Raw genomic sequence first — 22,887 nt, forward strand, 5'->3', positions numbered from 1 at the left:
AATCGTCTCGTGAGCAAACGGAAGGGGGGAGGCAGACTGGTAACGTCAGTGAGGGTGGAAGGCGGTATACGATTAGGCGAGACAGCGGTGCTCCAGGTGTTCTAGTAGTCGGATCATATGCGGTTTTGTTCACAAGGGCGGTGAGGTGGAAACCGTCACAGTTAGAATTTGGTAGCAGATGGCGCGATTCGATCGCGGCCTAGGTATGAAGCGGGGATTTTAGTCCAGAGACGTCCGTCGTCGCAAGGTTTCGCCTATCGAAAGCCTAGAAAGGGATTCCATGTCACTATGGCACTGTATGTATTCATACCTAGCTTGGGAATAAGAATATCATTGTTTTCTTAATCGTTTCTCATCATTAGCGCTACTTCACAGTCGGGGGCTCGCGGTCGGCACAGGTTAGCCGGACACCGAGCAGCATGGACACTCTGGCGAAACGTCGCAGCGATAGCGAATTTAATTCCGGTAAGCCATCAGATATGATTCAAGAGGTCCATATATGCGGGTGAGAAGGTATCAATTCACTGAGCAGGATATTCATGGTGTCATTCTTATCTGTTGTCGAAGGTCCCTAAACTTTCCTGCACGACAACTTTGAGAGGGTTCCGATTGTTATATTTTAACCCATGCATCAATCCATATTCCATCATGCACTTGACAAATGATGTGAGAAGAGCTATTCCCGGCAGTGCAATAATCACATGTAGACCCACCCGTCATGTCATCTCACTCCTCCATGGGGATATCATCCTCGTCCTCCTCGTCAAAACCACCCTCGAATCCCTGGGCGTATTCCTCCACCTCACTCCTCCTCAGCCCCTTCCTCCGACTCTGCGCTATTCATACCGCCCATCTTCTTGTCATCAGGCTCCTAGATTGAAAACTGAATCGGCATGCTGGTAACATCCCAGAACACAGCAGCCTCCAGAAATCTGTCAACTGCAGCCGCCAGAGGACAGCAGCGATGAGGGATCTCCGCGCGAAGGTGCTCTGCAGCAAAGCTGCGGAAACGCTGCCGCGCCTCAATGATAGCCATAAAAAGGGCCTGAAAAATACGGGGGTTGAGGAGCTCCCCAAGCTCGGTGCCCACACGAGCCTGTTCGAGGAAGGACTCATCCTCCCAGTCCCAGATGTCGAAACCGTCCTCGCCGACGCCAGTCATGCCGATGCCGGCCATGAAATCGACTGGGTCGAGCATCGCCGTGTTGTTGCGCACAAGGCGCGTGGATGTGTCGACTATGTCGACAAGCAGACGCTCAACCTCCTGCTTGGCGGGGCTCGAGGTCATCCTCATGTTGGGATGTACCCGCTCAACGAGCACCTGCAGAACCGCGACACCAACAACATCACGGCGCTCAGGCCGCAGGATGTTTCGGCCGTGGTGGTAATTCCAACGGAGCCCCATCTTGGGGAGGATTTGGTAAAGAGAGGGCGACCGGGTGGGAGCAGACATTTTGAAGTGAAGTACCTGTACTCAACAAAGGGTCAGCGGTTATCCATTATGCTCATGATTTTACGATAGTTCATGTGAGAAATCGCTTAACCCTTGCGACATGGTTAGAGTTGGCTTTGAACTTACGTTCTGGTGGGGAGCACGTGGGTCAGAACTTGATCAAACGCGTGATAACGTCAACGAGAACTGAAAGAGCGTTGAGGTCAGCAATTTATATACTGTATAATAAGCGCCTGCGAGGATATATCTTCCGTACTTATATGAAGTGTGTGCGCTGTTATGTTAAGATGATCTCGTCGTGATTCTCGCGGTTGTCGAGGAAGAGAAGAAGTTGTGGTCGAAGTTGAAAATTTAAGGAGGGAGAGAGAATCAGCGAGTACGAGTGACGGGATCGAGGGCAGGAGAGAGAATTGGTGCCTGAAATTTCTCTCCAGCTTTGCGTTTGCTATCTTTCCATTCTACCAATAGCAGAATAGCGAAAGCGCGTATCGTGTTCGAGATGAGATGAAAAGCACATTTTTTGCTCTTTGCTTGTTATTATACAACATGTAAGGTAGGCACGGCAACCGAGAAGGAACTTGAGATCTCCACTAATGTAACCGGTCCTTAAGGGCAGGCTGATAGCAGATACCGTCATATCTTCCATGATGCTCATACCACTTGTGCCAGTGTCTGCTGTCGGAGCAGTTGAGATTCAGTGTTCCGAAACGGGCGTATTGTTGAGAAAAAAAAAAAAAAATTTAAAATTTTGAAAAAAATCAAAGAAAAAAAATTATAAATAAAGAAGAATTTAACTGAGAAAAAGAAAAATTAAAAAAAGCAAATATTAAAAAAAAGAAGTCGACGGTCATTATTTGGGTCAAGATACGACGTAGATGAAACATGCGGGAGCCGGGCTCGATTACATAGTTCATGGCTAGCTTCGTTGTGGCAAAAGTGCGAACTACTTTGTGACAAAGCTTTGAGGAATGAAGGATACCCATGCTTGAACAACACTTCCAACTCGTCTATAAGTAGACTGTCATTCTTGGATCATGTTTGCTGAGCTGGAGCCATCTTTAGGTAACTTTCCCTTTAATCACCTGATCGTGAGAGTAACGTAGAGCCCAATCCCCTCCTCCTTTTGTACTTCTAGAACGAGCTCAAGAGATTTCCTCGAGTAGATGTATGTGAGCAAGTGAGCGGTCACGTTAATGCCCTTGATGACGAGGATGGTAAACCGTAAGGTCAAGTTCCCTTGTTCAAAGGACTCCAAGTACATCTGGTGGATGCGGAAAGACGAGAACATATAGGAACTTATTTACCTCTATAGAGTAGGAACGAAAAAGAGAAACAGAAATCAGGAAGACCACACCTACTGGAAGCGAGGTGCCCCTGAGCGGGAGCACATTGAATAGCCTCAAAGGCACGGTTGGCCAACAACATCGAGCTTGCAAACAACACGTCCGCGCTAAGGGACACCTCCAATGCAGGGGCATTTGGGGAAGGATCATAGCGCCCATCACCTCCTTGCTTCTTCATGCTACATCCTCGCATAGGTGGCCATGCATTGTGATAGGGCTGAATTTATATTGTATTGTGACACGGGGTTTCCCCCGTTAGCACCTTGTCTGTTAAAGGGAAGTGGAGCCCCATTGAGGGAAGCGTCCACCTTCGCTGCAATCAAGCATATAAGGCTTGACTGACAGCCAGTCAACTCTAAGATAGAGTTAGATAGAACAACAATCAACACATCTATCATTTCGCTCTACGCTGGTCTCCACGCATCATATTGTGAGGAAGGAAATCAGCCCATCTTCCAAGCACCAGGTGGTAAGTTGTCACCGGACAGGAGATTCGGAGAAGCCTATGGTGAAAAGATTGAAGCTGTGTACTGCGGGCGCTTCGGACTTTCAAATTCAAGCAAGTTCGACAACTGTGCCGCCTTGAGCGGGCAGAGTGACTTGCCGGAACGTACCGACCAGCCGGGACATTCTTGCCGGACGTAGCACCCCCTACAGCCCAGCCCAGCCCCATTGACTGCCACCTAGCCCCAAGCCTGCAGATAGGCCCTATATAGAGAAGGTCAAGTGCTGAGGTCTCCAACAAGGACGATACCCTAAGGTCAACTTTGGGACAATGGCTGAGCGGTCATTGAGGCACGCCTGAGGCGCCCTCACCTTGAGGCGATGGATTCCATTCCCACATGTGGCCCCAGTTCTTTAAACAGTTGTAGTTGGCAGAACCTATCCTGTGCTTACGCGCGAAGTCCATGCTGTCACACTCCATAAGTCAAGTATTGTTCCTTTGTTACGTTTTTTTTAATGTTTTTGGGTCTGTTCCCCTTTATTAGAAAAATATACGCTGGGGTTTGTTTACTACTTCGCCGCTGCCTGTCCACGCACATCTTGTCATTTAGCACCTTTTTCCTCTATCAATATCCTCTTGCGCGAATGATTATGATTCTCAACTTTGTAGCAATATAGCAAGGACATTCCACCATTATGATTGTTGCCGTGCGATGCGTGTGAAAGAAAGCTGCGTTGGAAGAACCCGCAATCAAGATCGACAAGCTGGATGTAGGCAGACCCTCGGATGTTTTCATGGAGATTTTCTTGCTGACCCCTTTCCTGAATCCGCACATTGTAGGTATACAGGCCAATGTCGTGCCTTGTGGCACTACTGGCAATGTGAGGCCACATCCTAATGCTACGGGCCAAATCGACACCTGCATGTGCCAGGCCTATGGCATCGATGGACGTTGGCAAAAGTAATGTACACATTGAACGATCTAAGGGAGACCTTTATACAAGCTTGAAAGGAATAAACTCATATTCGTCATGCCTCTCATATCCATTGGTGATATCCTCCTCGCAGCGGGCAAGTAATGCGTGTCAGACGAGGGTCGTTGGATCCATTTTGGTGGAGGCTCCCGCAGTCCCGCCGCTCCACTGAGGTGCATACGCTAACCCAAGTCATAACTGGCGCCCCACGTGACAGGGGGATGTGCTTGGCTGTGACACGGCATTCCGATGACTCTCTTTTGCTGTTTCCTTGATTTGCATATTCATCTGCCCCCTCCATCCAATTCACGGCTGCTTCAGTATCATGTCCTTAACCTCACACTGATTGCCGCGCATTCTCACGCACAAGACTTTTTCCCGCTGATTTCCCCTGCTCCTGCACCTCATACATTTGCATCTCCTGCATCTGCCACGTTCGTCCCGTCCCGTCTCCATCGGTTCCTGACTCCGCTACCCCGCCATTTACGTCATACGCAATGGCATCCTCGACCGCACAGTCTGGGCCAACACGGGGACCTTTTGAGCCACCGGTACCAACACCACAAACAGAACTGAAACAGCCGCCAAAGCGACCCAAATGGTGCCTCACCGAACATCTCCTGACAACGTACGGGTACGAATTCCAGACGGCCACACAGCATCCGTTTCTCGAGGCAGCTGCCAAGGGTGAGCTCCCCAAGGACGTCCTGAGTCGCTGGCTCGCCAACGACAGGCTGTACATCCACAGGTAGGCCGCTTCTCTCATCACTCAAAGCCAACTGGCATTGACACGCTTCAGTTATATCCGCGCCGCCGGAAAGCTTCTTTCTACCATCGACTTGCCCCAGAAGATCCCGGCGCCCAAGCAAGATGGATCCGAGCCCGAACCCGAGCAGTGGGAAACCCAGCTGGTGGACTGGCTGATCGAAGCCCTTGGCGCCGTCCGCAGAGAGGAGAGAATGTTCATCGAAGTTGCCGAGCGTTACGGCTTGAAAATTGACCTCACTAGTCCCGCCGCAACAGCGAAGAGCGTCAGTACCAGCACCAGTACCAGTGTCGAACACCATCTCCACGCCCCTGCCGCCAACGTTCTCACCATTCCCGATGAGCAAAAGCTCCCTGGCTTGCTGCAGATTTCCGAGCTCTTCTCCACCATCATACCTGCACCCATCCCCGTAGCACCCGCGCGCGGTCTCGTCGTTGCCGTATCCGCTGACAAGTCATCGCCCGACGACCCGTCCTCTACCCCTGATCCTGACCAGATCGCGAAAGCCAGCGAGAGTGAGAAGGACAAAGAATCACAGCCTGACGATGAAGACGAACCAGAGGAGCAACCAGTTCATCCTCCTCCCGCTCTACCATGGCTCGAAGGCGCTCTCACCTTCTATGGCACCGAGCTCGCCTACTTAGCCGCCTGGTCCTATGCTAAATCTCTACAAAACAAATATTCTGCGGGCGCCACCTCCCGCTCCGCTGGCGCCCAAGGCCAAGAGTCTTCGTCCTCAAACAGCGCCCCCAGTGCCCCGAGACAATATACAACGCCCCCGCATACCTTCACTACCACAACTCCTGTCACTTCCCCCGCCCCATCCCGCGAAGCGCTTTCCGCATTCTCCTCGCCACACGTCAGCATTCAGCCGTTCCAGCCCCCTCCTCCCCCGAACAGCGCTTCCGGCGATAGATCTGCACCGGGTACGCAGGATGCGGATGGCGGCGCCCTGAGAAATGAGTTCATCCCCAATTGGAGCAGCGTGGAATTTGCACTCTTTGTTAACCGGCTGGGACGAATCATCGATGGTGCCGTGTCCGAGTTACTCGAAGCTGCGGGTGGAGAAGGCCCGGTGGCGAATGCGGCTAAGGGGGCTATCCTGAGGAGAGTGGAGGGTAGATGGAAGAGCTTGATGGTTGCCGAGGCGTCGTTTTGGCCCGATATCTAGGAGGTCTTGGGCACTCTTGGGTCTTATAAAGTTGAATTATGGCTGGGATGAAGACATCAAAATTCTATGGTTTTATGGACGGGATCGTAGCATGACCGAATGTTGTTCGTCATTTTGGATATACCTCGGAGAGATTCAAAGTACGCTGAATCCGGAATATACAGAATCTTCTTGCCCTCCTGCCCTGTTTGCTGACGCCGCTGCATCGTTGACCTTGGAAGCAGCCATGTGAGTCGGTGTCTCTTTCTCCTCCTAACGTACACGCGGACACTCCCGAGGGTCTGAAGAAGGCATGAATCCTACGCCGAGCTGCTCTTACTTCTCCTCCAAGACAACCGTCTCTTCACGCCCCTCCCCATCGCCAAAGTTATGCTTTGCGCTTTGCTGACTGCCTTCAACAGACGACTTGTGTGTCTGAGCAGAGTCGGGCGTTGCAACACTGCCTTCAAGCGTGGACGTAGAATTCTGGACACCCTCGAAACACGTACCCCGCAGGAGGTCCCCAACAGAACCACGATGTTTTCTGGGGATTAAATCCGGACCAAAGTTTGGAAGTTGTGACCCGATCGAACCGGCTGCGATCTTAGAATCGGCTCTCCCACCAGTCATCCTCCCACCCCTGAGCTTCCTTCTATGGTGCTTTGACCTGGGATTCTTAGCCTGTAAACTAACCAGTCGAGAGCGCACCATCTCGCTGGACTTGTGATGCTGCTTGCTCAACTGCCGCATCTCGCGCCTGAAACGGGCATGTACCTCCGTCGCTGTATCAATTACTCTTCGAATGGTTTGTAGCTCGGCTACTTCGGCTAGGGAGAGGATGCTGCTGGCGCCAGGAATGCTGTTGCGCTCGGCGACGGTGGCGGTACACCCAGTGGCGATGGCGATGCTACCGCCCTGCGAGACGACGGAGGCGAGGGCGGAGAGTTTGTGCACCAGTTGGGAGAAGGTGTCGGTGAGGGTTGGGAGGTCAAGGAGCTGTGATGGGTTTGGATCTGGGTCCGTGGTGGGAGCGGTGGGAGTGGTGGAAGTGAGAGTCTCGCGCTGGCTGGTCTTTGTAGGGCTGGTGGCGGGCGTTGACATCGTGCTTTTTCTGTCTGACGGTTCCCTCTTGATATTAGACATGATATCTGGTGGTGATGATGTTGGGGTGGTCATGATCTGTAAGAGTGTTGAAGAATTTGTGGTAGCTGACGGAGGTGGAGGATGGGTAGAAACAAGATCTTTTATTAATTTAAATATCAGGACTGGTAGGACATGGACAACTGACAAGACTGGCGATTTGGCCGCTTGTTTGTTTGTTTGTTTGTTTTATGTATGCAAACGGAGCCTGGAACGGTAGCCGCAAAGGTAGTTGGCCGAACGAGCTGTCGGAGGCCTGTTGTGCGTTAAAAGTTTTCAATTTTGGTTGCCTATGCGCAGTTTGCATTTTACGGTTTATGTTTGGTCAATGATTATGCATATTCATGTATGATTACGGCATTCAGGGCGGGTTGTCATGAGTCTAATTTGGTGTACCAGGCTAACGAACAAACCAGCATTGAACTATACTTCTGTAGTATATAGAGGTACAATTATCAGGCCAATTTTCAAGAGCATGCTGACCGCAACGTCAATCCTGTGCTGAAGGCTCTAGGTTCTTGGAAAGCTCAGTTGACTCTGCTTCTCCAAGGTTGCCTCCCGTCGAAGAACCCTGATCCTCCTCCGCTTTCAAAATCTCCTCATCAATCCGTCTTGACAAGTCCTCGTCACTGTAACGGCCGTACATATGCCTGGCCAGCTCACTCAACTGTACGGCCAACTGCGACGGAGTCTCTGCTGAATCGCGATGGCGTCGCATGAAGCGAACTCGAGCGGCGATGAGCTCACGAAACAGCTCGGCGTAGATATGTGTTGGCATTTTGCCTCCATTGCCGTTCCAGTTAGCAAGTTTTGCGAAAAAGTCGTACTCTTTGCCGGGTGCGTAGTCGACAGCCTTGTGGTGACGGCCAACTTTCTGGTTGGCAACAAAGACGAGCATCGTCACCTCGAAGGAAATATTGCCAGGAGCAATGGGGATGTAGTTCTCTCTGAAGGAGCGGAGAATAATTTCGTCGTACTCAAGGCTGCGTAGAATGTGTGGGCGATCTTCCCATAGCATGCCCCTCATAGGTAGTAGACACTCTTTGAGGGTCATGTTTGGTCGCCAGGAAGTGGACGCCATGACTGCGACTTGTGATAACACCTGCGACTGAGCGTGTAAGTTTTCTGAGAGCTGTAGAGAAATGATTGACGGGAGCAAGGGGAGGTTGGAGACTGCGATATCGCAAAGTCAAAAGGTGTCTCAAAAGTTGGGAGCGCAGAGTTGCGTAGGTACTCGCACGCGAGCAGGGAAGGGAGTGGCTACCTTCGTGTGTAAAAAGAGCGGCCGTAATGAAGCGCTGTTGTTGGGGCTCGTCGATATGTCGAATAACACCGTTGATCAAGTCCGGAGTATGACAGCTGCCATGGACTTTGTGTGGCTGATTGTTGCCAGGGAAGGTAGACTGGAGAGAAATTGAGGGGAGGAAAGGAGAGGAAAGTGAAGGAAAGTGAAGGAAGGTGGGGCGCAGCATTCGGGAAGTTAATGACCACCAGCGTGGTGAATACATGCGGAATACGCCCCTCCAGCACTGGAAGAGAAACGGTCAGGAGCACAGGTATTAATGACTGGCTCTCACAGGTTGACTGATGGTTCCCCGTAACTCAGTACGGCTGTCTAGGCGGACGGGTCTAGGAAAGGAGAAGTGGAAAGGTTCGCTGTTGTGGCTTGTCGTCCTATCATCATTCCTAATAAAACTCGAAGTAGGCAGATCTTCCCATGAATATCTTGCTGGAATACTCGGCAAACACACCCACCCCTATTGAACTTATCGGCCACCGTCTCTCGAATATTCATGAGCTTGACAGAAAGGATTTCGCCGTCGACGGAGTGCCATATCTCCTTGTCACTGGGGGTCAACTGCAGATAGTTGCTTGGTCTAGGGAAAGCAACAATAGAGGAAAAGGAAGATGACGATATTCGTCCCCTCGGCTTCTTCTATGTCGAGAGCGAAACATCATGGTTAAGTCCCAAAGGTTTAAAAAGTAAAACGAGAGGAGGGTTTTGTAGTATGGGTCAGTGAAACTTACGAATTTGGTTTGGACCAAAATCACATCGCCTTCCATCAAGGACTTTGAGTAGGACGCTGTTGTAATGCACACAATAAAGTAAAACGAGGCCTCACTTGGGTATTTACGATAATTCCCTCATGACCTGGAGCATCTTGGAAGATCTCCATGATGATCTCTCATCTCTCTATTGCATGGGAACTTCAAATGCCAATCAATGGCCAGCACATATTACCTCTAGCTACCTTTATGGTCGAATCTTTGTTGGTTTGTCGCGCGACGGAAGTTGCGATCCCGATCCAGTTATGATAGAAACATATGCAGCTCTATGACCAGAATCACAAAGAATCCCAGTATTCTCTCGTACTTCCACTCCTCGATGGTCATGTGTCCTTGACTGCTGCACTAGCTCTCATACTCTCTCGTGGGGCAATTTAAGAGAGATCCATCGCCTCTGAACCTCCCGCCGCTCCTCCAGTTTGCTCTCCAGCCACAGGTCCCTGTCCACCCTCTGCCTTCAGGAATTCCTCCTCGAGTCGCTTTGAAAGCTCGGCATCGGAATAGTGCCCCTCTGTTTTCTTAAGAAAAATGTCCATCTTCTCGGCAACCGAGGAGATAGTTCCGGTGTAGCCCGGGTGGTGAGTCAAGAAACAGATGCGAGCGTTGACAAGCTCGCGGAAGAACTCGATGAAGACGTGCTTCGGCATGCGACGACCAATGCGGACATCTTCGGCCAGGGTGGAGAGAAAGTGGTACTCTCGTCCACTGATATCCTTGGGCTTCCCCCTCCCCCCTGGAAGAAGTCGGTAAAAACCGAGTTCTTGTCCGGCAACCATGGCCACAATGTTAAGCTCATAGCCAATGTTTCCAGGGCAAATGGGTAAACCATTCTTGAGGAATGCTTTCAAAACAAGCTTGTCGTGCTCCAGGCTGCGAAGTACGGTCGGGCGATCCTGCCACATGAAGCCCTCAAGTGGAACGCACTCTTTCAGCGACAAGTTCTCTACAAAGACGGGTCGGGACGTCATTTCGGAGGGGGTAGGTAGGTTGAGCTGTGATAATCTAGAGTCAGCTTTGGGTTTTGTGATGGATTGTCGGAGAAGGGGCATAGGTGTTGACCCTAGCGCGGTTTACTGTATGCATCTCAATGCGCTCTGAAATCTGAGGAAACCAGAGCCCGATTCTTTTTGCACGAGAAGGTGTATGAGGAAGCACTAACCTAGAGGTAGGGATATGCGGAGATAGGAGTTGTTTACCTCTAAGATCAGTTTTCGTGAGTGTCGTTCTATCACGCAGTGGCGCCAAAAGTTGAAGATACAGCGGACGGGGAATGGACCTGAGGTTCTGTTGAGAGTCGCAAAGTAAGACTGCCGTTACAGATTGTAGCGCGCAACCTGGTAGGGAAGGAGGAAGAGGTGTGCCGTGCTGGGATCAGACTCCAAAGGCTACAGCCGGACTGGAAGGAAAGTGGCAGACCATGACCGGCAGGCACACTCACGGCTGCCTGACGAGCAGTGCCTTGTGCAGTTGCAAACGAGCAAAGACGGTCACCTGATCACTCGCGGGAACGGCCCGGTACAGACTAAACTGGGCTAAGCTCAGAGGTAGAGGCACTTATAAGGGACGGTCCCAGACGTGTTTTCAACAGCGGGTGGTTGGTCGAATGGAATTTGGTAGCGCACAGTTTACCCCTACCCATTCAAAAAGTCATGGGTTCGATTCCCATGGCGGCAACTGTTTACTCAATATTTGCCCAGGCCCGCACCTTCGGGTGCACGGGGGTTACGACCGCCCACTTTGTCTCGCTCGGGCTACCGTAGTATCAGTTGTGACCGTTCGGGGGGATATCTTGGGGGTGGTTCCCTGGGATATCATGACCAACCACATATATTTTTTTCTGTTTTTCCTTTTTGGTTTGGTCCTCTCCGCTCGTCTCTTTCGTCTTGATGTTCGCAGATCACATTGATAACACGACATTTGCTACAGGTTCTGGTCCTTCCTTCGACGTATGCTAGCATGTAAATATATTGCGAACAAAGTTGTCTGCCGACCAAATAGATCACAGCATTATATCTTGGAGTATTGCATATTGATGTATTGCATGCAGCTGTATCCATAGAGGTAGTATGAAAGAAAACCTTCGTTCGCCGCGAGGAAGCTCTTGAGGATAAAAGTACTTAGGATGAAGGATCATGCCTCACTACAAGGACATGTTGAAAAAACCCGGTGCAAATTGTAGAAGTTATAGGTAGTGGAACACTCGACGCAACATCCGCAAGATGTTGGTGTCTGATCACATCCATATCAGGCGTAGTACGCACTAAGTACATCTCTCTTGTCATATTGTCACTTGTGCTCTACCCTCCCCTTAAGCGTACACGAAGCGGATGTTGATCTTCTTCTCAATAGTACCTAGAGGTACGTATGGCATGGTAGTAGAGAAGGTTCATGAATGGCGATGGTCATTTGCCATTGTTTCTGTCTTATCAACAATCGATCTAATAGTGTAGAATTAAACCTTCGATGATATGTCGTCATCAACACTAGCTACAGGTACTATCTGATGCATGAAAGACAACATCTCTTCTCATATCACAAACCACATCCCATGATCAAACGACACCGAGCTCTAACAGAAAGCTATAGGGTGACGCAAAGAGAGCAGATGCTTTTTCCGGCCGAAAGACCAACGCAGTTGTCGCTCTGATGCGACGCCACTATCTGCCAATAGTTTTTCAATCGTATACGCGACCACATTCTTCTTATCCGGGCTTTCGAAGACGAGACATGGCTTTCAAACTCAAGAGTCGTGGTGTGTGTCACCCATCACCTCGTCTTCCGCTTCATCGGTGAGGGGATCCACGTCAGCGAAGAGATCAACGTCGTCAACGTAGCTGTTGGTGCTCAAAGTCCAGATAGTGCAGCCATCAAAGTCTGCGACCAGTGAAGACACTGCGGCGGCACCAGTAACGGGAGTGTCCTCGCCGTCAGAGTCGATCTCTTCTTGCTCCTCTGTGGTTTCGTCGTTGTCGTCGTCAAGTTCCGCATGCTCTGATTCCATCTTGACAAGAATATCCATTCCATCCCAAAACCACGCCACCGTAAGAAATCTGTCCACCGCCTGCACCAAAGGGGAAACTGGATACCGGTCGGTACCTCCCTCCTCATTATCCGCGAGATAAGCTTCGCGGGCTTTGACAATTTCGGCAAATAACTCGGCGAACGTCGAAGAGCTCAGTCTTCTGGAGAGAGGATGACTTTCCCGAACACTCCGGAGGAAATGCAACGTAGCGTCGGCGGTGATGAGACCATCGCCGTGACCGAGACTCTCGAAAAAGTCCACCGGAGGCTTTCTCTTGATTGCAGCATCCGTAGCGATGTCCATAATTTCTCTCAAGGACGTTTGCAAATGTCTGGCCTTGAAGAAGAGCAAGGTATCCATCATGGCGTACCAAATTGCCTTGTCGCGCCTCAATCGTGTGGTAACAGTGGATCCGGCCTGGAACTTCATACCAACCTTTGGCATAAAATTCTTGAGTTTGTCCCAACGCTTGGTGGGGTCAGGCCGGGCAGGAGGGGCGGCGCGGGCAACAGGGAGAGTACCGTCAAGGCGAGGACGTAGAGACAGTGGAACGTTCGAAGAGCCAAAATAGTAGGGTTGGTAGCGGTTGTTGCCGCCATTTCCGTTGCTATCGCTACCGCGAATTGGGCCGGGCATGTTTCTGTGAGGGGTGGTGTTAGCACCTCCATTTGTGAAAACTGTGGGCTGAAAATGTACATAGCGCATAGGCAAGTAAAGAGATAAGTTGCCCGGGGTTAAGTGAGAGTAGGAGTGAGGGTGAGGGAAGATGACAATCTTTGCCACCTTGGCAGCCCCCTCGTAATAAGGAAAACCCAAATTTTGTCGATAAACTGGGCTTGAAAGGTCGTTTTAGAGATAGGGAGTTTGTTGGTTCAATAAGACTTACCAAATCGGCTTGGGTCGAAGGGAAAGAAAGTCGACCGGGAATCTGATCGTAGAAAGACCAGGAAAGGCGCGCAGGCTGGTAAGTGCTGGCGATGTTGAGGATGAAGAGTGGTTGAAGGTAGATCTGAATTGCGAAGGAAGGAGTCGCATGCAAGTGCTCGGCCGAAACTCTGGGGTATGTCACTCGCGGCGTTCGTGGCGCGGGGCAAAGTCTTGGTTGAAAGTTTGTGCGTGCTGTGTGAGAGGAAGAAATAAATTGGGGAGAGGCATAGCTTGGCAGGAGCTCTTCAAAGTTCTAATGGAAGAGCTGTTGGAAGTGACTGTGGCGCCCCAGACCAGGTTTCTCCTCTGACACTCTTGTGGCTTGGAGACTCATGTTTTTCAGATGGGATGAATTGCGGCAAACCTCACAGAACGACAAAAGAATATCAGAGTGGAAACTCGTTCAGCTGAAGGTTCATCGTAGAGAATTCACCACGCGTCAACGCAGGGCCACAAATGTGTAACGGACGCATGCTTTGCAAATTTGTATTTACCTGAAGGCCTTGTCGCTCAGGGAAGACGCATTAGCTAGACAGCTATTGCTGTAGAGCACAGGATAAGTATTGAGCGCCGTCAACGTACCAGGAGAACAGCTGGCGCCTTGCGCAAAGGGGTAAAAGAAGATGATATTGTATCAAAGGGGGGTAAAGTATCGCTTGTGCTCATTCGGACCAGAATTCAAATAGTTATAGCGTTATTTCGAACCGACTGATAGCTCGCTTGCCAACTTGGCTGCACGGATGCCGCGAACGCTGGAGCAGAAGACGGTGCAATTGCCGGCATGGTTGCAATCCTGCGCTAGCCTTTGCGACTCTCCCCTAGGTCCATAATCTGGAACAGAATGGGCATACCAGGTTAGTATGATCAAGTCCGATAATCATGCTCGTGATGGATGGGATATCTGTGATTGCTGACTAAGTATTGGTCCCACGAATCTCTTGTAGGCCATCATGAGATGTCACTCTGAGAAGAAGCCGATTGCTTCCCGTCCCAGAATAGTCCCATAGGCAGATATATGGATGACATCCTCCACCGCGGTCAACTGGGAGCTGACACTCACTATCGGCAGTGCACCTGGCTTGTGTGTCTGGGTGGATGGCTGGGTTATCGGAACAGCATTTCTTGTTTTGTCGTGGAGGGATTGCGAAAGAGGACCCGTATTTGAGTCGTTCGTACATGCTCAAAGCACCCGTGTGCCGAAACTTCCAATATTCATCGGTTTGGGTATGCTGTCATTGAGTGTCTGACCAGTACTATCATGCCTTGGAGACTAACAGATGGACTGAAGTCAAAAGTGGATTGATGCTGCTTGTCTTGAGTGGACTGCTCATGGATTGACGTTGATGAGGCTCAAGCGAATGTATGCATGCGAGGTCAGGGTATCCTGACTAGTAAGATCGCCGATCATGCGCCTCTGGGCTCGGCCAAATTTGGAGAGATTATGCCATATGTGGCGGTGCAGATCCTGACTAAGCGACGCGACACGGCCTTTGCTCGGACTGGTCGGCGTGGGAGGCCGGGGACAGGAGACAACTGAACTGAATGGTGTCGCACAGGGGCCACGCCGCCAAGGGAACCAAGGGGCCAAGCACCCCCTGTGACGCCGCTGCAATCAGCCAGTGTGTGGTCCCAACATTGCGCAAGAGAGACCCGAGCCAGGCAGGTGTCCACAGGTACGCCGTTCCGTCACAGCAACATTGAAGCCCGCATGCAATTTACCCACCTCAATCTTCCTTGCTGGCTTCATTTGTATTGTTCCGCTCCCCCAGTCGTCACTTGAGACATCGTCATTGTACCATTTTTAGAACCCTCGACAACCTCTTCTTGCTCCATCTCTGACACAGCTGGACTCCGACGTTCGTTGACACACCACAAGCATCATCCCACCGTTCTTGGGTCTTTCCAGAACAGGGACACCGGGCATTATCGCCATCCCGGGGCACCTCGACCTAGACTTCTTTCTGTGTCTAGATCACGCTCCTTTGCCCACCACCCTTCAAACAGGACGGGGTAATCTGCCCTACGCCCACGCTCCTTCTGGAACCCCTTTATAAGTCTGCGGACGTCTAATTTCGATCCGATCCACTTCTTGGCCCCTCGTCTCCCCCTTCCCCAGACTTGGGCCATCGAAGCTCCCCGTCTAGACTCCCATTCCGCTATCATCTGGTTCCGAACCGACCGGGTCGCATGCGAACCACCGCCGCCCTCAACCCCATCGCGATCCTTCGCCGGCCTTCATAATGGCGCCGGATAAGAGCCAGTTCCGCTACGAGCCCGCACCCCCCATACCTACCTACGACGAGGCCGTCGCTTCCGGCGCCGGCAGCCATACCGTCTTCGAAGCCCCACACTCCCCTCTCGATGCCACAGACCATACAGAAGGCCACTCCCTGCTCGGCGGTACGGCATCATCATCGAGCACTCATGACCGAGCACGTCCACCGCGCGGCTACCAGCCACCCACAGTCGAGACAGACGACGAAGGAGAGTCGTGGAGCTCGTCTGACGATGATAGCGATTCCGAGGCCGATCACGTTCGACGCGAGATGCAAGAGATGGAAATAGACGACTCCAACCACCGTTCGCAAAGTATATGGGGCAAGCGCATAGGGAGGTTTTCACTACCACGATGGAAGTGGGGGTGGAGGTTACCACAAATATCACTACCCCGATTCAGGAGACACGATGCGAACGCCAGTCTGGAATCTGCTACGACGCCAGCCGCCAACGGCAACACGAATAACAGTAATAACGAAGAACAACCAAGCTCTGGAAGCCGATTCGCCTTCCCAACATTCGGCAGCACCGCCCTTTTCCTGCTGGTTGGGCGCCTCCTCGCCCTGTTCCTTCTTCTCGGCTTTGTTTACTTGATATTCGTCTCCGATGTGTTCGGGAACATGTCGCGCCGCCTCGGCTCGGGCATGTTCAATCCCAACGATATCCGGCAATATTTGGAATCCAACATCAGTTCCAATCAGATCAAGGACAATCTCCAGCATTTCACCTCGTACTCTCACCTGGCTGGTACCGAAGGCGACTACGCCCTGATGGAGGATATCGAGTTGCTCTTCCGTAAATACGGTCTTGAAGACGTTTCGCGCGACACCTATCACGTATATCTCAATTATCCCAAAGCCGATGGGCGTGCGGTGGAAATCATCGACGACAAGGCGGACAACGGAAAAGGCAAGGCTATATGGTCTGCGAAGCTGGAGGAGAATGACCAGGCAACTGGGTTGACTGGACACCAGACATGGGCTTTTCACGGTCACTCGAAAACGGGTGATGTTCGCGGCCGGCTCATCTACGCCAATTACGGCTCGCGCGAGGACTTCCAGCGCATCAAAGACCTTGGGATCCAGACTGCTGGCGCCATCGCTCTTGTTCGCTACTACGGCCCCCACGCCGATCGCGCTCTGAAGGTCAAGGCTGCTGAGCTCGCAGGTTTCGCAGGTTGTCTCATCTATTCGGACCCACTCGATGACGGTTTCAAGAAGGGCGACACTGCGCCGAAGGGGCCTTTTATGCCTGCTGATGGAGTCCAGCGTGGCAGCGTCAGTCTCATGTCGTGGGTCGTCGGTGATGTGTTAACCCCGGGCTGGGGCAGCAGGGAAAACATGCCAAGAATGAAGAAGGAACAGACCAAGGGACTGGTCAAAATCCCCTCTCTTCCGCTTGCCTGGCGTGATGCCAAGGTCCTTCTGCAGCATCTCAAGGGCAAGGGCCAGCGTGTGCCGGAAGACTGGGTGGGCGGTGTTCCTGATGTTGACGAGTGGTGGACAGGCGATCACGAAAACTCGCCCATTGTCCGGCTCAAGAACGATCAGGACGAAAATGAGAAGCAAGCCATATGGAACGTATACGGAAGCATTCTGGGAATCGAGCAGGAAGAGAAGAAGGTCATCATCGGTAACCATCGTGATGCATGGACTTTGGGCGCCGCTGATCCCCATTCAGGCACGGCCATCATGCTCGAGCTCGCCCGCGTCTTTGGCGAGTTGCTGAGAATGGGCTGGCGCCCGCTCAGGACCATTCAGTTTATGTCTTGGGACGCAGAGGAGTACAACCTCATTGGCTCGACTGAATTCGTTGAGCAAAATGATGATATGCTGCGTAAGGACGCGCTGGCGTACATCAACCTCGACACCGCAGTAACGGGCAACACTCTACACGTAGCCGGCTCGCCCGTGTTCAAGGGCCTCCTGATGCAAATTCTCGACATAGTCAGAGATCCCTATGAGAACGCCACGCTAAAAGAGCTTTGGGAGCGCAGAAATGCCAATGACCTCGAGGGCCTCGGCGCGGGCTCGGACTACGTCGCCTTCCAGGACATCGTCGGCACGTCCTCCATCGACCTGCACTTTGATGGCAAGGGCCACCCCTACCACTCCAGCTACGACACGTTCGAGTGGATGGAACAGGTCGGTGACCCGGACTTTGTCCACCACACGATGCTGGGACAGGTCGTCGCTCTTCTCCTGTACGAGCTGACCGATCGTCCCGTCTTGCCGTTTGATATGGCGCACTATGCTGAGAAGATCCGTGACTGGACTGGAGAGATCGTCCCGTGGGTTGAGGATCAGGCCAAGAACGCAAAGAAGGATGCTGTGCCCAAGGAACTTGCGGCGTCGCTCAACAGCATGATAAAGGCCAGCGATGAGGTCATGGAAGCCGTGCGTCGGTTCGTGGCATGGGAGCATGAATGGCAGTCGAGTGTTGTCGCGAGCGGTGGATGGGAGCCCTCGGGATGGGGCAGGAAGAGGTGCGAGTTTAATTCGAAGATGGCGTGGTTTGAGACGGATTTGTTGGATCCCGAGGGTGTAAGTCTTTCCTCTCCCTTCTCTCTGCCCTTGCTCTGCTGTCCTTTCCAATTATCTCCTCGTCCCCTCTCTTCCCTCCTAAAATGCTAACTCCCCCTTTACCCATTACAGATCCCAAACCGCACCCAATTCAAACACGTCCTCTTCGGCCCTCAACTCTGGTCCGGCTACGACGAGGCCTACTTCCCTTCGATCCGCGACACCGTCGACTCCGGAGACTGGGGTCTGGCCAACCGCACCATCGCCAAGGTTGCCGGCATTATCAAACGGGCGGCGGCGAACTTAGCGGAGGGGACTCTTGGAGGATAGAGAAAACCTTTGTTGAGATGGCTATGCTACTTGATGTACTTTTTCCTTCCATTTGTTCTCAAAGCGTTTCTTGTCGTTTTCTTTGGTTTTTGGGTACATATTTTCCAGTTATTACGTAGAACCAGCTCGTTACTGCTGTCTGTATATTTATTCATACCTTCTTACTTTTGTTTGTCCGATAGAAGATGATCACCGTGGGTGGATGAGTGCATGAGGCAGCGTGTTATTTGGGAAAGGGAACTTGTCGGAAGAAAATAAAGCGAGCATCGTCGTCACACGCAAGCTCTGTAGTGCTCCGGTTTATACTCTCTTTACCCTTCAATGTTTTGCATCGCATAGCGCAGTTGGCGGATTGTTTCCCTTGTTGTCACATCCTTCCGTCTCGATCCCTTTTGTGTGGCGGCTAAATATCACCGTCGCTATGAAGCTTGCCACCATAGCACAATCCTAGAAAAGCCTCACAAGGCGGAATGATCGCTGATCGAGCTCAGAACCGGCATTCATAGAGCTGATTGTAGTCCCCGAAATGTACACTGAACTGCGGCTCTCGACGCCTTGCTCTCCGTCATTACATATCTACGTACGGTGGGTTGGTTATAGCTATCGTATCATTGGGGGTTTGGGTTTCCTGTCCTGTCCTGTCCTGTCCATCCATCATGTAACTGCATCATCATCGCTCATCTGGTGTCGCATCTCGTCACATCTCATCTCGTTCCGTCCGCCGTTGGGCTTTTGTTACAATAACAACAAGACTCAAAAAAAGTTCTGCTGCTTACTGCTTACTTGGGAGTAAGCACGATGCCCTCGTACTCCTTGCTCCTGATAATCTCCAAGGTCTGCATAAAGTGCTTCCGGCTGGCCTCGACCGAGGCCGAGTCTTGCTGGTTACCGGCCAGGTTGGAGTGTATAAGCTCGATAAGGCCGTTGAGGTACTTTGTGGTAACCTACAAGGAGAAAAAAAGATAGTTAGACGCCATGGCTTTTTCTGACGGGGCGAAAAGGGTAAGTGATGACCTACCGATTCATTCTTTTGGTCAAAGTAATACACGTATCTGTCCAAGATCTCAACAAACAACTCGATCGAGGTGGCAGTCTCCATGCACGAATCTGCAACACGGAGGGCACGCTGCAGGCATTCGAGAACACGCTTGCCGTCTCGGTAAAGCTATCGCATAACATGTTAGAACCGTGTGAAACCTCGCAAAACCAAGAGGAACGGAGAAATGCTGCTACTAACCTCAGTCTCCTCGGTCTCCCCGTTACTAGCAATAGGAGTCGCCCACCACAAATGACTGGCCAGATAGACAGCCCGGCACTGATCCGGCTTCCTCAACAGCTTGCTCGCGTGCTGCGCGCACTTGGTGATGAGCGTGTCGTAGTTCTCCTTTCCAAAGTTGCGTGTGCGGTGCAGAGCGCTGGCAATCGCGCAAACGGCCTGGAACTGCGCCTTGGAGTCGCTGATCGCCTCCTCATACACCGTAAAGGCCTGCGCAAAGAACTCGTATGCCACCTCCTCGAACTCGGTCTTGTCGGCCATCTGACCGCACGAGCAAAAAAGGCGCAGGGACAGCTCGGCGGCGCCGGCGCCGTTGACGCGCGTGTAGAGGGTCGAGATGGCCGAGTGGAGGAACTTGAAGAGCGCGGAGCACTGCGACTGCCAGTTATCGTCGTAGTGCTCGCGAGCCTTGTAGCGTCGGGCGAGCTTGAGGCCGGCGGTAATGAGAGGCGGCGTCGTGGTCCGGATCCGCTCGTTGCCCTCGGCGTAGGCCTTCCTTGTCATCTGCAGGAGGCGGAATTGGGTGTCGTTATCCTCCGCCTGGAGGAGGTGGACAAGGCGGGCCAGCCAGCCCTGTTCCTCCAAAGTCTCGTCTGTCTCCAGGGCACGGCCGCGCTGCTGCACGACACCGGGGTAGCCAGACGGCGCTTGCGACCCTTCTTTGATGAGGACCTTGAGCACCTCCAGGACATTCTCGAGGTTGGCCGTGGTAGTGATGTGGGTTTGGTTCTTGATCAGGTGTCTGGCCACTTCGCCAGCAACAGCCCGCCGCGTAGGATAGGTTTGTGATTGGAACAGAGGAACGTATGTAGGTAGGGCGAGTGCCGTAAATATCGACACATACCTCTTGAGAGGCGCCTGAAGCAAGGCCAGGATACTCTGCTGCGCTGGCGGCGAATGCAAATCGGCACTGTTGGCGTGTTCTTTTACCTTTGAGTGGGCGTAGTCGAGGATCTGGTCGACATAATCTAGCCTTTCAGGATAGATGTTGAGAGCTAGGTTCGTAAGGGATACACACAGCGCGATGGTGTCCTGGATCGGAAGATGTTGCGCCTGCACAAGGTTCTTGACCTGCCCGAAAAAGATTTCGTATAGGGGCACGTTCTCGGGAATGCCCCTATGCTTCTTGGCTGGTTCGACTTCATCTCCATTTGTCACGGTAGCCTCGGTCTCTGCTACTGATGGTTCGGCGTTCAGAGTTTCATCGGTCGAGCCCACATCAGTTTCTGCATGCTCCCCATTTTCAGGGGCTTCGGGTGTCGGCGCGCTCGCTTCTTCGGTTTCCGCAGCCGATTTTGCGAGTTTCACCCTTTCCAGCAGGTTCGCGAGTGCTTCTTCCTCCAACTGGCCCCTATCCTCGCCTTCTTCATTCTGCGCCTCTCGCTCGGCGTAGTCGGATAGTCTGTCCATCAGGCCGATAACAATTCCCTTTACGTTAACGTGGGGGTTTAACCTGGACACAGCGGCGAGGAACTGATCGAGGGTGTGAAGATGGAACTCGTCAGGGAATACCTGAGTGATGACCTCAAGCAGATATTCCTGCGCCAGGACATCCCGACACTGCACAACCTGCTCCAGCAGGGGGGCCAGAATGCCATTTTTGTATGTCGGCAGATCCACCAGCTGGCTTAGACGGACAATGTTGTTTCCTACAAGCAATTGCAGCTCTTTCCTCTCCTGCGTCCGCTGGTCTCTCTCTCTTGAGTGTCCTTGATGTTGTAACCGAACCCAGAGCTTGTTCATCTCAACGAAATTGGTCAGGATGAAGTTGATCGAGTCCTGCAGGTTGCCCTCTGGGCCTTCGGAGTCGCCAGTCGGGAGATAGTCGCGTGCCTGTCCGGAGAGGTAGTAGCGCAGAAACAAACCGCGAACAGGGTGCTGGACACCACGGCTCATGTCCATCATGTCCTTCATTAACTCCTTGACGGGAGCGCCGTCGATGGACATGTAGGCGGTGCCGACCGTGATCATGAGATAAAGGCGGGGTATAATGTTGCCGGCATACTGGACGAGTTCGTAGAGGTCGGCGAGGTGGTTAACGGGGTGATTCTCGCGCAAGTGGACGGAGAGGTACCGGAGAGCATCGAAGACAGCCATGTAGAGCTCGTAGTACTGTTTGGGGCCCAGACTGCTGGTTCGAAGCTCCGAGACAAGGGTGGAGCTATAAGTTGTCGAGGGTGGTCGACGGTCAGCACCAGCACCAGCGCATATCGGGCCATGCCGTGACACGCTCCGTTGGGGACATACCAGCACTTGAGAGCATCCATGAGCTTTCCGGGGGTGTCGAGACATTTGCGCATGAGGGTGCTTTGCTGGCGCACAGCGATCAAGGCATCTTCGAGGAGGCGGGCCTGGTCCTCAGGCGGCGCGGGGGTCGACATGTCGCTTCTTTGCTGCTTGTAGCGCTCCTACGATGCGTGAGGGTGGATGTCTTTGGCGTCGTGTTTGATCCAACGGTTGTTGTGTTTGAGGTGGCTAGAAAGCGCGGGACCATACGAGCATTAATCTTGTGCTGGTGAAGGGAACGGGAATGGCGCAGTAAAATGTAGTGAATGTCGGGGATGTTGTTCAGAGGCGCGGAATGACGACGCTCGAGGAGAGAGAGCCGTAGCTGAGCTGGGCTGTCTGGGCTGTTGGAGGTAGAGTTCCAAAGGCACTTCGCATGAGCTGCCTGTAACAGCTAACAGGTCAGCGGGGAGTATCCATATGTTGCAGGGTGTGAGCTGTTAGTGGAACTAGCATAGCCAAACATGAAGCTGCCCCTGGCTGCCCACCAAGCTGAAGCTCTTGATTACGTAAGGCACTCCATGTGTGATACTTGGATGACACAGACATAAGGGTTAGGGGTAGCAAGCATATCTGGAGACACCAGTCGCACCCAGACGGGTTCACTCTTACAACCCAAAACAACTGTACTTCCCATCATCATCTTCGTCGACATACCTAGACATTCCCCGTCCTTCCTCGTCATCTAATGTCCGACTGCCCGAGTCTATTCTTTGTGTTCGGCTGTTTTACTCTCCAATCCAGTCTTGACGCCTGGATTCTGGGGTACAACAAGCAACACAATATTGGACCAAGTGGCTCTACCTTCGACTTCCTGCTTCCACTAACGAACTGAGTTTGCTGAACGCCAGTGGGCGCTTGGATACATAACCTATTAAGACTATTTATTCATTCAAACGGTTTTCTTCG

The 22,887-nt window shown here is 52.2% G+C and overlaps 8 protein-coding genes across 8 annotated transcripts; 2 read left to right on the plus strand and 6 right to left on the minus strand.

Moving 5' to 3' along the window:
• Positions 1-871: 871 nt before the first annotated feature.
• On the minus strand, positions 872-1,453 carry NEUTE1DRAFT_136320 (uncharacterized protein; the record flags this gene model as incomplete). Its single annotated transcript, XM_009851208.1, has 1 exon — positions 872-1,453. The coding sequence occupies one exon, from the start codon at positions 1,451-1,453 to the stop codon at positions 872-874; it is 582 nt and encodes a 193-aa protein (XP_009849510.1).
• A 3,259-nt stretch (positions 1,454-4,712) lies between these two features.
• Positions 4,713-6,326, plus strand: NEUTE1DRAFT_60503 (uncharacterized protein; the record flags this gene model as incomplete). The annotated part of the gene is made up of 2 exons (XM_009851209.1): positions 4,713-4,963; positions 5,015-6,326. The coding sequence occupies 2 exons, from the start codon at positions 4,713-4,715 to the stop codon at positions 6,150-6,152; spliced, it is 1,389 nt and encodes a 462-aa protein (XP_009849511.1).
• Positions 6,327-6,467: 141 nt separating this feature from the next.
• Positions 6,468-7,274, minus strand: NEUTE1DRAFT_99434 (uncharacterized protein; the record flags this gene model as incomplete). The annotated part of the gene is made up of 1 exon (XM_009851210.1): positions 6,468-7,274. One exon carries the CDS (start codon positions 7,272-7,274, stop codon positions 6,468-6,470), a length of 807 nt encoding a protein of 268 aa, XP_009849512.1.
• A 487-nt stretch (positions 7,275-7,761) lies between these two features.
• On the minus strand, positions 7,762-8,352 carry NEUTE1DRAFT_38529 (uncharacterized protein; the record flags this gene model as incomplete). Its single annotated transcript, XM_009850454.1, has 1 exon — positions 7,762-8,352. One exon carries the CDS (start codon positions 8,350-8,352, stop codon positions 7,762-7,764), a length of 591 nt encoding a protein of 196 aa, XP_009848756.1.
• A 1,360-nt stretch (positions 8,353-9,712) lies between these two features.
• On the minus strand, positions 9,713-10,306 carry NEUTE1DRAFT_40338 (uncharacterized protein; the record flags this gene model as incomplete). Its single annotated transcript, XM_009850548.1, has 1 exon — positions 9,713-10,306. The coding sequence occupies one exon, from the start codon at positions 10,304-10,306 to the stop codon at positions 9,713-9,715; it is 594 nt and encodes a 197-aa protein (XP_009848850.1).
• Positions 10,307-12,078: 1,772 nt separating this feature from the next.
• Positions 12,079-13,621, minus strand: NEUTE1DRAFT_99437 (uncharacterized protein; the record flags this gene model as incomplete). Its single annotated transcript, XM_009851211.1, has 3 exons — positions 12,079-13,155; positions 13,247-13,331; positions 13,599-13,621. 3 exons carry the CDS (start codon positions 13,619-13,621, stop codon positions 12,079-12,081), a joined length of 1,185 nt encoding a protein of 394 aa, XP_009849513.1.
• A 1,906-nt stretch (positions 13,622-15,527) lies between these two features.
• Positions 15,528-18,416, plus strand: NEUTE1DRAFT_128695 (uncharacterized protein; the record flags this gene model as incomplete). The annotated part of the gene is made up of 2 exons (XM_009851212.1): positions 15,528-18,107; positions 18,219-18,416. 2 exons carry the CDS (start codon positions 15,528-15,530, stop codon positions 18,414-18,416), a joined length of 2,778 nt encoding a protein of 925 aa, XP_009849514.1.
• Positions 18,417-18,913: 497 nt separating this feature from the next.
• On the minus strand, positions 18,914-22,205 carry NEUTE1DRAFT_145311 (uncharacterized protein; the record flags this gene model as incomplete). Its single annotated transcript, XM_009851213.1, has 4 exons — positions 18,914-19,360; positions 19,435-19,581; positions 19,654-21,853; positions 21,940-22,205. 4 exons carry the CDS (start codon positions 22,071-22,073, stop codon positions 19,196-19,198), a joined length of 2,646 nt encoding a protein of 881 aa, XP_009849515.1.
• Between the last annotated feature and the right edge of the window lie 682 nt (positions 22,206-22,887).

Source organism: Neurospora tetrasperma (assembly GCF_000213175.1).
Source record: "Neurospora tetrasperma FGSC 2508 unplaced genomic scaffold NEUTE1scaffold_2, whole genome shotgun sequence".
Lineage (NCBI taxonomy): Eukaryota > Fungi > Ascomycota > Sordariomycetes > Sordariales > Sordariaceae > Neurospora > Neurospora tetrasperma.